At 43.6% G+C, this 12083-nt stretch overlaps 1 protein-coding gene across 1 annotated transcript in view; it reads right to left on the reverse strand.

The window, feature by feature from the left end:
• Positions 1-12083, reverse strand: part of Atp10d (ATPase phospholipid transporting 10D (putative)) — an 88312-nt gene that overhangs the window by 21104 nt on the left and 55125 nt on the right. Inside the window, exons 12-15 of the mRNA XM_041671464.1 lie at positions 9384-9981; positions 8749-8855; positions 6871-6997; positions 5003-5187 (exon numbers count right to left, since the gene is read on the reverse strand). Coding sequence (XP_041527398.1) covers positions 5003-5187; positions 6871-6997; positions 8749-8855; positions 9384-9981 — 1017 coding nt within the window. The remainder of the gene's footprint in view (positions 1-5002; positions 5188-6870; positions 6998-8748; positions 8856-9383; positions 9982-12083) is intronic.

Consider the following 12083-nt stretch of genomic DNA (forward strand, 5'->3'; position numbering starts at 1 on the left):
GTCACATTTGAATCCTGTATGGTGAAAGAGAAAGCACATCCTGGCTAGAGAGGTGACTCAGCAGCCGAGAGCATTTTCTGCTCTTGCAGAGGACCAGAATTCAGTTCCTGGCACTCACTAGAGGCTCACAGATACCTGTAACTCATTTCAGTGGGATCCAACATATTCTTTTGGATTCTGTGTGCACCTGCACTAACACATGCATAAATTCATGCATGCACACACGCATGTGCACACAGACACACACAATTTAGGTCCTTTCAACATTCATTAAATATTCGCTGAATGGATTCTACTCAGGATGATTAATAATCAACCTACCCAGAAACCATTGTGTCAAATGATCACTAAAGCTAGACCTCAGGTCTAAAATCAGGAGACTTAAATCTACACACCCAGTTTGAAATGGCTTGCTGATTCAAGAACATCCCATGTGTAATTTTTTTTTAACTTTTAAGTACTGCCTACCAAGCATTTCTTAGCTTATAATAAAATACAAGGAACAAAGGAAAAGTAGGAGCTGATTAGGAAGTATGATGCAACCAAGATTAGTGACTTTATGTATAATCATCACAAGTGTAGTTTGAAGAGCACAGGGGCCTTTAAGAGGTGGGGCCCTGTGGATGGTCATGACCCCATGGTCACCCACATGAAGGAGTGGGTGCTGGCCTTTGGCAATGGGCTAATCTACTAGGAACAGACTAGTTCCTCTAGAAAACAGATGGGGAAAGGAGTTGGCCTGGTCTCTCCTTACTCTCCTGCTTCCTCTCCTCCTGTGTGAGGTTTCTCACCGCTCACCATCTGTGCACATAAGCCCATGCAATGCTCTCCACCATGGGACACCTACCAGAAGCTGTGGCTGGCACCTTGCTTATGAGCTTCCAACCTGTGGCTAAATAAGCCTCTTACCTTCTCTACAGCTCCCAGCTTCACAAATTTAGTTACGGCGCCACAACGTACAGTCTAGATCCAGCTTTAAAACGGAGTTACTCAACTACTTAACCTTTGAACAAATGACCCCATATACCTCTAAAGCCGTGAAAAAACACACATGCTTATTAGTGATCAAAATGACAATAGTAAAAACTATTTGTACAAGTTTTTTTTTTTAGTTTGATGAAAATAATATGGCACAATTTAGAAAGCAGCATATTTGGTAGTCTTTAAAATAATATTCAAAGAATATTCAATATGAGGTGGTGTTTAGGGGAACATAATATAACTACAATAATATAAGACAGCCTTTGCAGCATTAATGATATATGGTACCGTTTACAATATAGATATAATCTTCATAACAGAGCTGTGAACCACCTGTGTTGATCAAGTGGCAATGTATCGTGTGTGACCACAAGCCTATAGGAAGTAAACCGAATGCCCCTTGGGATAGATAGCAATCCCTATTCATTAATCCTGGTTCAAGGTAATGCCATAAAACACAACTCCAATTGTAGGAAGTGACTGTTTCTAAGTAGTGTGCAAATCTCAGTATGATGAAGAGACCAAATTCAATGCTAATTATTATTTCATACTTGATAAAAATCAAAATACTCTGTCTATAAAATGAGTCGATGTGTACTTGTTACAATTGTCAAGTGAGGTCATGCATGGAAAGCCTTCTAGAGCTTCTAATAAAGATGTTAGGTTATTCTTAGGAGTAAAGTTTTATAAGCATACAACATAAACTGAAGGAGCACTCTTGTGTGTGTGAGGCAGTAAACAATGTTAGGACATGATAATGAGAACACACACACACACTCCCCGAAGACGGACATGGTGAAGGCTTTTAAGTGGGTACAGTTTTGCCTTCACTTTGCCAGTAGTGGAGTTCACACAAATTTATGAAGTCGCCACACAGACATGGCGTCAGACAGCCCAGAACTAACTGGCTGCTAAGTGTCTCCTTAGCATGTTACAGAAGAATCCACCACAAGAGGGAACAGGCTTTGTGATCTGAGCCCTCTTTAGCTTTTGTGGACTCCTAAGGAATAGAGATTGGAAAAGGGACATATTTACAGACTAGTGACTGAACCAAGAGTCACAAAACAAAATTAAATTATGTCTACTGTTTTAAGCTATATAGACAATTCACATATATGAAGTTAATTATTAGTAGCAACTAATAGTGCACCAAATACTTCTTGAACTGGTAGTTTTAAATGTCTTCCAATATAAATTGTGTATTTATAAATAAATTTTATAATCCTGCTGCTTTTTACCAATCAACCTAAGTCAATAGATCTATCTATCTATCTATCTATCTTTTAAAAAACTAGAAGAGTTTTACATGTTTTTATCACAAAGAAATGAGAAATGTGTGGGGAGGCAAATAAACTTAATCTGATTTAGATTACAAAATCCATACATGGAACACCACACGACACCCCGCTAATGTGTGCAATTTTTTTTCAGGTACCAGCTAAAAATGAGTTTGGTTAAACCAGAGAGACGGATCTGTCAGCAAAGCATTTGCAAGCTTCAGGACCTGAGTTCCATGCCCAGAAGCAGGGTGAGAAGGCTGTGCACGGGGCGCTGCTTATGAGGCCGGCAACATGGAGGCAGAGCCAGATGCAAGCAGGCAGATTCTGGGAGCTTGCAGGCACATCAGTGTAATCCAACCAGAGAGCACCAAGCCAAGAAAGACCCAGCCAAAAACAAAACAAACAAAACAAAAAAACCCCAAAACCAAACAAACAAGCACACAAACCACACAAACCAAGGTATATAGCCTCTGAGGACCAACATTAGAAGTTGAGCTCTGGTCTTTACATGTACAAGCACACTCATGCATATGTGTGCACACTTGCGTGCATGTACATATACACACAATTTTTTAACTAAAAAAAAGGAAGCCGGTGCAGATATTAGAAACTTAACAGCATGCCAGTTAGAACACCTAGCTGACTGACCCATTTAAAGTTATATTTATTTTTTCCTAGAAATAAAACACTCTACGGCAACCTTTTCACTCTTTGGCGGCACTGATATTTGGACCAGAATATCTTTTGGTTGTGTGTGTGGCTGTTCTGTGAGGTACAAGATATTTGGTAGCATCATTGACCTCTGATAACTAAAACCAATAGCATCCACCCTACCTCAGATGTCCCAATTACAATGTCTTCAGGTCTTGCCAAGTATCCCTGAGACCAAAGTCCCCGGTTGCAAAGAGTGACTGACACATTCGACCTGAGTGATGCTAGGCTCGGCTTCTCATGATGACACAGATCATCATGTCTATTCTCACAGACATTGGAAGCACTTTCCCGATAAATGCAGGGAGTCCCAGGCCCATGAGGCATACTACATTATGCTTGGTTTCCCATGCATGCAGACTTGGAGCTATCAAGAGGAATGCTCGAACTGTCAATATGCTTTCTCTGAGGGAAGATTTTTAATATTTTACCTTTTCTAAAAGGCTTTCACATTGTTTGAATGTTCAAGAATTACCATGTGTTATAATTTTAAGATAAAAGTTTTTCGTGTCTAAAAAGCTCTGAGTCAAATTAAATACACAAATAATTACTTGATTTTACTTTTCATTTGTTTGTTTACTGATTTGATGTGACTATGTGTGGGTGTATGCGTGTGTGCCCATGCCCATGGTGTATGTGGTGATCACATGCAACTTTCAGGAGTGAAAACTGGTTATCTCCTACTAGGTTGGCTCCAGGGACCAAACTCAGGTCCCAGGCTTGGCAGCAGCATTTTATCAGCACTAATTAATTTTATTTTTTAATTTTAGGATTCCAAATCTCTCAACAGACATCTAGCATTTTTTAAGTGTTGCTGGCAATGAGACCATATGCAGGAGGAAATCCCAAGTCTACAGAAGCCCTTCACAAAACTGATGTCGACAGGGGACATTTCCTCGTTTTTGCCTCATAACCATGTCAAGGCATAGGTGTTACTGTCCATGACGGGAGAGGAGGAAGAGGCCACACAGGGCAAATAACTCCCCAAGGACCTATGCTTGATCAGCAGTAGGTAAGCATTTCACTAGCCACTCAGGGCACATCCATTCTGAGCCACTGAAATGATTCTGTTCCTTGACGGGACTGGGTGCTGACTCTGGTTATAAATGTGGCCCCAGGTCTGCCATAAAAGAGAGCTCAGTCTGTGTTGGATAAGGGCAGCGTTCTTTCCTCAAGACACATTACGGAGATGAGCGACACGGGAGGCTTAGCCATAAAACAGCTACCCCAAAGTGGCAGGGTCTGCAGAACCTGCTTCCATGAGGTGGCACAGAAGACATCACAAAGTCAGGATGCTGTGACAGAGTGATGGCTTTCACATGGAAGCGGGGATGCAGGCGAGCTTTCAAGCAAAATAAACAGTATGCACACATCTCGGAGTGTGTCTCTCTGCTAGGAGTGTGTGTGGAATGCCCACTTACTTATTCAAATGTCCATCCTAGTGATTAACTGTAGCTTAAACAAGCAAACAAACAAACAAACAACAAATAAATAAATAATGGGCTATCCAAAATCTTTCCACCTAGCTTTGTTTTAACACCACATCCCCTTCATATCTACAATGTTGGGTGCTCTTAGGAGCAGTATCTAAATTTACCACTAGAGGGCAGGATTACACCGAGAGCCTAATTTTAAAATTGATCATAAAAATATCTAGTTACTAAGAAAAATTACTACCTCCTTCCAACTAGAAAAGGAGGTAGGTTCCTGTCTCAAAAATTTCATATATATGTATTCTCATTTTTGTCTGTTTTGTCAACTCCCTGGTCACACAGTGAGAATGGGGAGAGGGGTACCCAAAATAAAAAGGGAAGACCTTTTTTTTTTTTCTAATGCTTGTATTCATCCATGATGCCTCTGAATAAGGCTTTTAGAAAAACTCCCAAATACGAGCAAGGTCACCCGGGAGCATAACATCAAGGGCTGGAGACGGTCAGATGAGATTTCTTTTTCCTTGCACACATCAGTCGCCTAATGCCCCATCGGCTTTTGAGTTAAAAGAGTATTTGGCTCAGCATCATCGTGCATACTTTACTCTGCGTATTGAGGATGAAGAGCTTGTCATCTGGCTCCAGGAGTTTGCATGCATACGCTATGTTGACAGCTGTCTCCTGCTTGTCCCCTGTCAGCATCCAGATCTTGACACCAGCTTTGTGAAGGGCTTCTATCGTCTCGGGGACTCCCTCCTGCAGACGGTCTTCAATGCCGGTAGCACCTGAAAAGTAATCAAACCCCCCAAAAAAGGTTGCTTAGAAATTAGAGCCAGCTAGGACTCACGAGACCACTCATTGAATCCTATCCATGGGACACTCAGCCATGAACTATATATAAACTGCCCCAGTAGCTTCCAGAGAGCCAAAGAAAGCAATTGAGTAGACATAAAATACCAAAGATTGTGGTGGAGTTATCTAACTCATTCTCCTTTTGGTTCGTATTCTTATCTACAAATTAAAGAGCCGATTCTCTGCTTTGAATAACCTGGCCCTGAGTTCTATAGTTCTATGAAATTTCCAAAAGTGAGGGCAGGCTCTTAAAGAACCCTCTTGGCTACAAGATACAATGTCTGTTAGGGATGCTCCCCCGACCCTTTGAGACAGAGTTTCTCTGTGTAACAGCTCTGCCTGTCCTGGAACTCGCTCTGAAGACCAGGCTGGCCTCGAACTCACAGAGATCCGCCTGCCTCTGCCTCCCGAGTGCTGGGATTAAAGGCGTGTGCCACCACTGCCTGGCTAGGATGCTCTTTCAAAATGTCAGTCTACAATGTCCTTTTCTGGGACTGGATGCAGCCCAGATGTGCTTTGGAATTCATGTCTTTCCCACCAGTTATATGCTATACATTTTCTAATACCTGTTAGTCACACATATTTACATTGCTATAGAAAAACCAGCAGATTTTCATGTTAATTGGAGTATCGATACTAAAAATAATGTTACATCAGTTCGGGGTTGATTTTGCTGCCAACTGAGTTTTGGCATTAGACCTGGAGCCTTATTTCATTTGCAAACGCAGATTAGGAAGCATACACCTAAGCTACTTACGCCATCATAAGGAAATTATTAGTGTTTTAAGGGGACATGCCTAATCTACTTGACAGATGTAGTGAGATCATGCTTCCGCCTAGACAGAGGCATGGGGTTCAGAGGGGCTCTCTTGGCGCTCAGCCCTTCTATCAGAATCTACATCTCAGCTCCAAGCCAGTGTTTCGGAACCGGACGGCTCCTGAGAGTGACTCAGCAGGCTTTCAGCAACTCCAGTGTCACGGTCACACACAGACCAACAGCCCTGGACTGTTTATAGCTCTTTAAGTGATTCCCAGGTGCAGGCCAACCTGATATGAGAGGTGTCCGTTGCGCAGTTTGGGTTGGGATCAGGAAAGAGGAGAAGAAAAAGAGCCTCCAAGCTCGCTTGCAGGTACAGAATAAAGGACATGGACCAGACACATGGGGGAAAACGTTTCTTGCTTTTCAGCTCATGTCTAAGCCTTTGAGCATGAACACGTCACTGCACTACTGTTCTTCTAAATAAGATGTATGTCTGCTGTAAAGATGTAAGAAGACAACACATATCTAAGACTTCCCTCAATCCCTTGCAAGACACTTGCAACCCCACCCCCCACCCCCACCCTCCCACCCCCCCACCCCCGGAGCCTCAGATGTTTGCTTGGCTTTACACGCCGTGTTGCGTGGTCTGGTTTTATACCTTACCAAGAATGCCTACCCTGTTCCCACCACAGGCAAACTGAAGCAGACCACAGGTCTGAAGGCACTGGGACACGAGAAGAGATCAGGACGGACACAGTAGTGAGAAGCATGCATGCTTACTAGATCAAGGGGACTGGAGAAGAATGGATTCACAGGCAAAACTCTCTGCGCAGGGGCAACAGCACCTTTTACTTACCGAGTAACGTGAGTTTGGTCTCCAGTCGCATGGCAGATTCAACTAGCAGTTCTTCCCTGTTGTCGATGCTGGTTTCAGCTAAAAAGTGATCCCTCAGCCACTCTGTATATTCAGGGTCACTCATAACCTAAGAGAGGAAGAAAAGAGGCCAGGAGTCAGGCCATTTAACTTTGCAGCATCTTGCCAGGACTGACAGGTGGCAAAATTCCATGCCAACAACTTCATTACTAAATTTCCCACTCTGGGCACACTTGTGTCTGACCCATATCCCTTCAGCACAAGGACACAAGAGTCCCAAACTCTGATCAAGCAGACACAAGTCTGCTGATGGAGACACATCACAGCTTAGTCTTCTCGGGACATTTTAGACATGATCTTTGCTGAAAGGGGGTTAGCCTACTTAATTTAACCTCCTGTTGGTGGTTAAATCTGGGAGCATTCTAATGGTGCAGCTAAGAAAATGTCAAGATTGTTTATTTGAGGGATGCCGCAGCCACCAGCACCTCAGAGGTCTTTGAAGATTCATTAATATGGTTAGCTTCAGAAAAGGTAAAACAAGAGTCGCCCTCTAGGAAACGCAAGGTCTTGGTTCTAACAAAACTTTATGCAACTCTTGGAGAAGGAACCAGAGTCTTCTATCACGGAAGTTGCCATCACGGGTGAATCTGCATTTTGGGTCTTAAAAGCAGGGCTGAGTGGAGGGTGCTAGTAATTTTTCTCTCATATACTCCTTTTTTCCTGCCAGGTAATTTGGTTTGGGGAAATATGTGAGAAGCCAGAGCTGATCCGACCATGACACCACCCCACCCACCCCCCCATCCCCAAACCCCCCACCCCCACCCCCGCTCTTCTTGAACCAGCGGCATTTGATCCTTCATGCAGCTGGTTGCCTGGGTTCCTTGGAGGTCCCAACAGAGCTAGTTCCACTTTGCCTCCCACAATAACTAAGAACTAGTCAGTGAGAGGTTTTGGCAATAAAAGTCCCCAAATCACTTCTGAGGCTCTGGTTATTTCTTGCTATTCAACCTTTCATCTAGAAATGGCAGGCCGTGTCTTAAAGTTGAGTTGAAAGATCAATTTATGGGCAGATAGAAAACAAGACAAAACAAAACTACCAACTCTTTATGAAAGAAAAATGAAAGCTTCTCTCTGGCTATTTTTTTCAAAATCACATTTAATGCTAACGGGTGGGGGGACATTATACAAAAGGTTCTGGGGGAAATATAATAAGATGTTGGGATTTTCCTTCCAGAAAAACAACTGTTTTCCATGCAAAGCCACTTGTATGTAATGTGGGATGCATGAGACGTGTAAGAATTCTGAGATTAGAACATTCAGGCACCTGCCAAAAACCTCTGGGGACAGAAGCCTGACCCAGAAGTATATAGAATGAAGAGGCTACTTAAAGGGACCCTTGTTAAGTCGGGAGTGAAACTCCAGACCCAGCTTCCATCCCAGCCCCCTGGCCTAGGAGTTGCATTGGTTTGGACTTCAAATACCAGGATGCCAGGTCCCGACCCCTCTCTGGGGGAGGGTCAGGACCACCCCCACAGGGTATTTAAGTGGGCTCCCAGAGGAGAAACACATGGTTCCGGGTTTGCATGTGCTCCCCACTTTCCCATCCCCCCGCCATGCGCTTGGCCACCTGAGAGAGCCGTATTTAATAAAATGATGGGCATTTTAATTTGGTTTGATCTGACCTAATTGGATTTCTTTGCGCCAGCGGAGCTGCCCGTCTTAGGATTTTTTTTTCTCACAGCCCTAGTCCGAGGAACCTCCCTGGTATCTGGACTGGGATTGAGGTCCAATACCCACTCATTTTCAGTGATGACGGGCAAACCAGAAGAGGCTAGCCTGGAGTACGCCGGGTAGTCTCACCTTCTTAGCGATACACAAGGTACGCAGCCCCCGTTTGGCGTACTCATCCAGGTGGCTCTGCGTCTTCTCCCTTATTATCATCTGTTGTTTTTCCAGGTTTGTTCCATCTGAAACCATGAACAGAAAATCTTTATTCCTGCCAGGCTGCCCAATTAGACTTTTTTTCCCTTTGAAAAATGACAGTTTAATCCATAATAAACAAAAGGCATTTTTGCTTTGAATCTCAACTGTGTGTCTAGGGAAGGAAGTCAGCAGCAGAATTCTTCACTTTCTCTCCCCCTGGGCAGAGGAAGTGGCAAAGCTTTGATACAAATGCTGCCATGATGGGTCAGCGCTTCCTATTCTCCGGGGCACACCTCCCTTGGTAGGCCATAGAATGACAGTGTGGCTCTCAGGAGCCCATTATGAGGTTTATGATACCAAATTTCCCCAAACATGCAGCCTTACAGAGGGTGGATTACAGATACAAACAACCATGGTTTCTACAGCTTCAGAAGCCCCCTGCCTTCCCACCTAACCCTAGGCAGCCTTTTCCCTTTCCAAGTGCGTCTTCGTAGCCTTTACCGAAATACTTGGGAGTGGCGGCTGACTCCCCAGCCCTTCTGATGGCTACCATGACAACTGTGTGAGCCTACCTGGGGCAGCCACTGACAGAAGCTCCATGATCACAGAATCGGCGCCCTTTGTATACACCACGACTTCTTTGGAAAGAGGATGCCGGACCACCACTGACATTCTTTTCCTTACCGAGTCAAAGGGCAGGATGTGTAACAGTTGAAATGTTAATGAGCCCAAAGCAGCAAAGTCCACCATGACCTGCTCTGGGGTCCGAGACTGTAAAGTGCAACGGTAAGCCCTGGCGGCGTACACCAAGGCTGCTTCATCTGGGCTCTCAGCTTCATAGCACAGGTTGGAGGCCGAGGGCGGTGGCCCAGCTAGGGCTTCAGCCGAGCCAGCGGCACTGTTTTGTGCCTCAGTTTCTGTACAGCATGATGAATTACTGGCCTGGGAGCTTTCACCCATCCGGGAAGACTCATCCTCCATAGGAGGTGACAGTTTTGTTCGATTAAAAAAAGAGATTCTGCTCACAAAGGCAGAAGGAGTCCCAGATGTCGGGTCTTTCCCACCAGCAAGAGATGGTGAACTTGATCTCCGGACAGACAACTTCTGGAAGATGTTTTTAATCTCTTCCAAAGATTTGATGGGCATTCCAGTCAGTGAGGAGAGCCCAATCTAGGAAAGATAATGAGGGAGGATTCAAAAACATGTACAAAATTAGGTCATCACAACTGCCGGAAAAATGAGACATGAAAAAGTCTTACCTGTCAATCTGCTTTCTCCCTAGAAATTCCACAGCAAACAGAAAGACATAAAAGCCACTGGGGACAAGAATGTGCCACACACAATGGTATTATACATGCCTCTCACAACTGAGAACAAAGGATACAAAATGCTAATATTGGCCTTTCTTATAGAATTTGTTCTAAGGAAATAATTTTCCTTGTATAATATCTATAATCTTTATTGGCAAAGCTTAGTGATAGCAATCAAAAGCCAACTGAACCAGGTACAGCATAATCTCAGCACTTGGAAGGCAGAGGCAGGAGGATTCCAATGCAAAGCCAGGCTGGACTCCATAGTGAGACCCTGTCTCAAAGAATCAGCTATGAAACAATCCACCATCACTAAATTAAGAATTCAAATTAATTAAATAATCAATATCAAAACAAAACGTCTTGAAATTTATTTTAAAGTGATGTTTATAGACAGCATGGATATATTCTTAGAAAAGTTCAGTGCTTTTGGAGTATTATAGGAAAAGTTCAGAAAACAGAAAGAGAAGATAGAAGAAGAAGAAGAACAACAACAACAACAAAAAAAAAAAAAACCACGCACCACCACCAAGTTCATGGAAGGAAATCAGCCAAAAGGCTAACAGAATACATCTTTCCTCTTTTCAGAGCCTATAAAAGGTTCTTATCTAAACGTTTACAACAAAGCTGGTCCTTAAATGAAAGCCAGTTAAAGAGGAACTTATCCACATCATCACGTGATTTTAACTCCTTACTCGTTCACAGTTCGTTCTTATTTGTACCCTGTCATCTTTTACACTTCTAGTATCCGGGATTTAATTTCATGCCTACCGTGGTTCAGGCACACGACCACCCGAAGGATTCTAAAATTTATTCATTAGAAGTACGTGGAGGATTAAAATGTCTTCTTCAGAAACTAACTTCACATGGGAGGACTCTTGCTGATCAGTCTTTGATGTCATCAGTGACTCAGACGTAAAGCGGGGCAAGCATCTGCATGGTGAAGTCTGTTTCACACAGGATGCTCCCTTCCTCTCCCTACCCCAAGAATTGGGGAGAAGCAGGGGTTCTTTATGTCTCCAAAGATTTTATTCTGAGCAGTAAAGCAGTGCACCCTTTAGGACATCAACCATACTTTGTAGGAAGAAAACACCAAAAGGACCAACTTTGAGGACTGGTGTAAAGAATTATGTAGTACAACTTTTCATGAACCCCGCCGTTTATTCTCTAATTCCATAATCGCTTTTCCAGAGCATCTTCCCAGGCAACACCATGTAAAGTGAAGTCTCTCCGATCAGGTGCCGCTTAATTGGAAGTGAATTACTTTTATGTTAAAGCTCCCACCTCTGAAGTTGCCAAAAGAAAATGATCGGTTGGAAAATTAAAATTTAATTGGGTTTTGCTGTAAATTGAATTTTAAGTGGATGTGCGGGAAAGGCAAGATACACCAGGAGGCTAGCATGCCTCGCTAGATCATCGGGCTCTACAGTGTCTGCCGTCTTAAGTGGAAAATGAATTTTCCGTGAGCTCTAAGCTACAACTCTACTGAGGAACTGCTGAATCCTGGCACATCATACTCACACTGGAAAACGGGCAGACTGAGTTAAAACAAACCTAGCTGGTACATGGAGAAAGCTCGTCAGAGTCGGGACCATTAAATTAACGCTTCACACTTTGTTTGATGTCATGGATATGATGTTAGGGGTCTCAGAAGGCTCACAGACAACTTCAATTTAGTAAGGCTTGTTCCCATCAGTGACTCTGTCCTCGGCAAGTGACAGAGCGAGCCCAGAGTCCTACTGTCTCAGCTCAACCCCCACCTTCATAGGCTCACTGATTTTGCAACCCTGGTGAAATCCTTCCAAGGAATCTTTAAGATGCCAAAGAACAGAGCCAGAGTCCTTAGCTCCTGGGGCTCTGAGAGGACTAGAAACATTAGCATCAGTAAATCTCTTAGAGTATGTGTAAGTGCGGAACCTAGAAAAGTTCTCAGTAGCTGGTTTACACCGCTCCCCTTGCTGC

The sequence above is a fragment of the Microtus oregoni genome, unplaced genomic scaffold, assembly GCF_018167655.1.
Source record: "Microtus oregoni isolate MIOR12 unplaced genomic scaffold, Mior012 000021F_ref0000039, whole genome shotgun sequence".
Taxonomy (NCBI): domain Eukaryota; kingdom Metazoa; phylum Chordata; class Mammalia; order Rodentia; family Cricetidae; genus Microtus; species Microtus oregoni.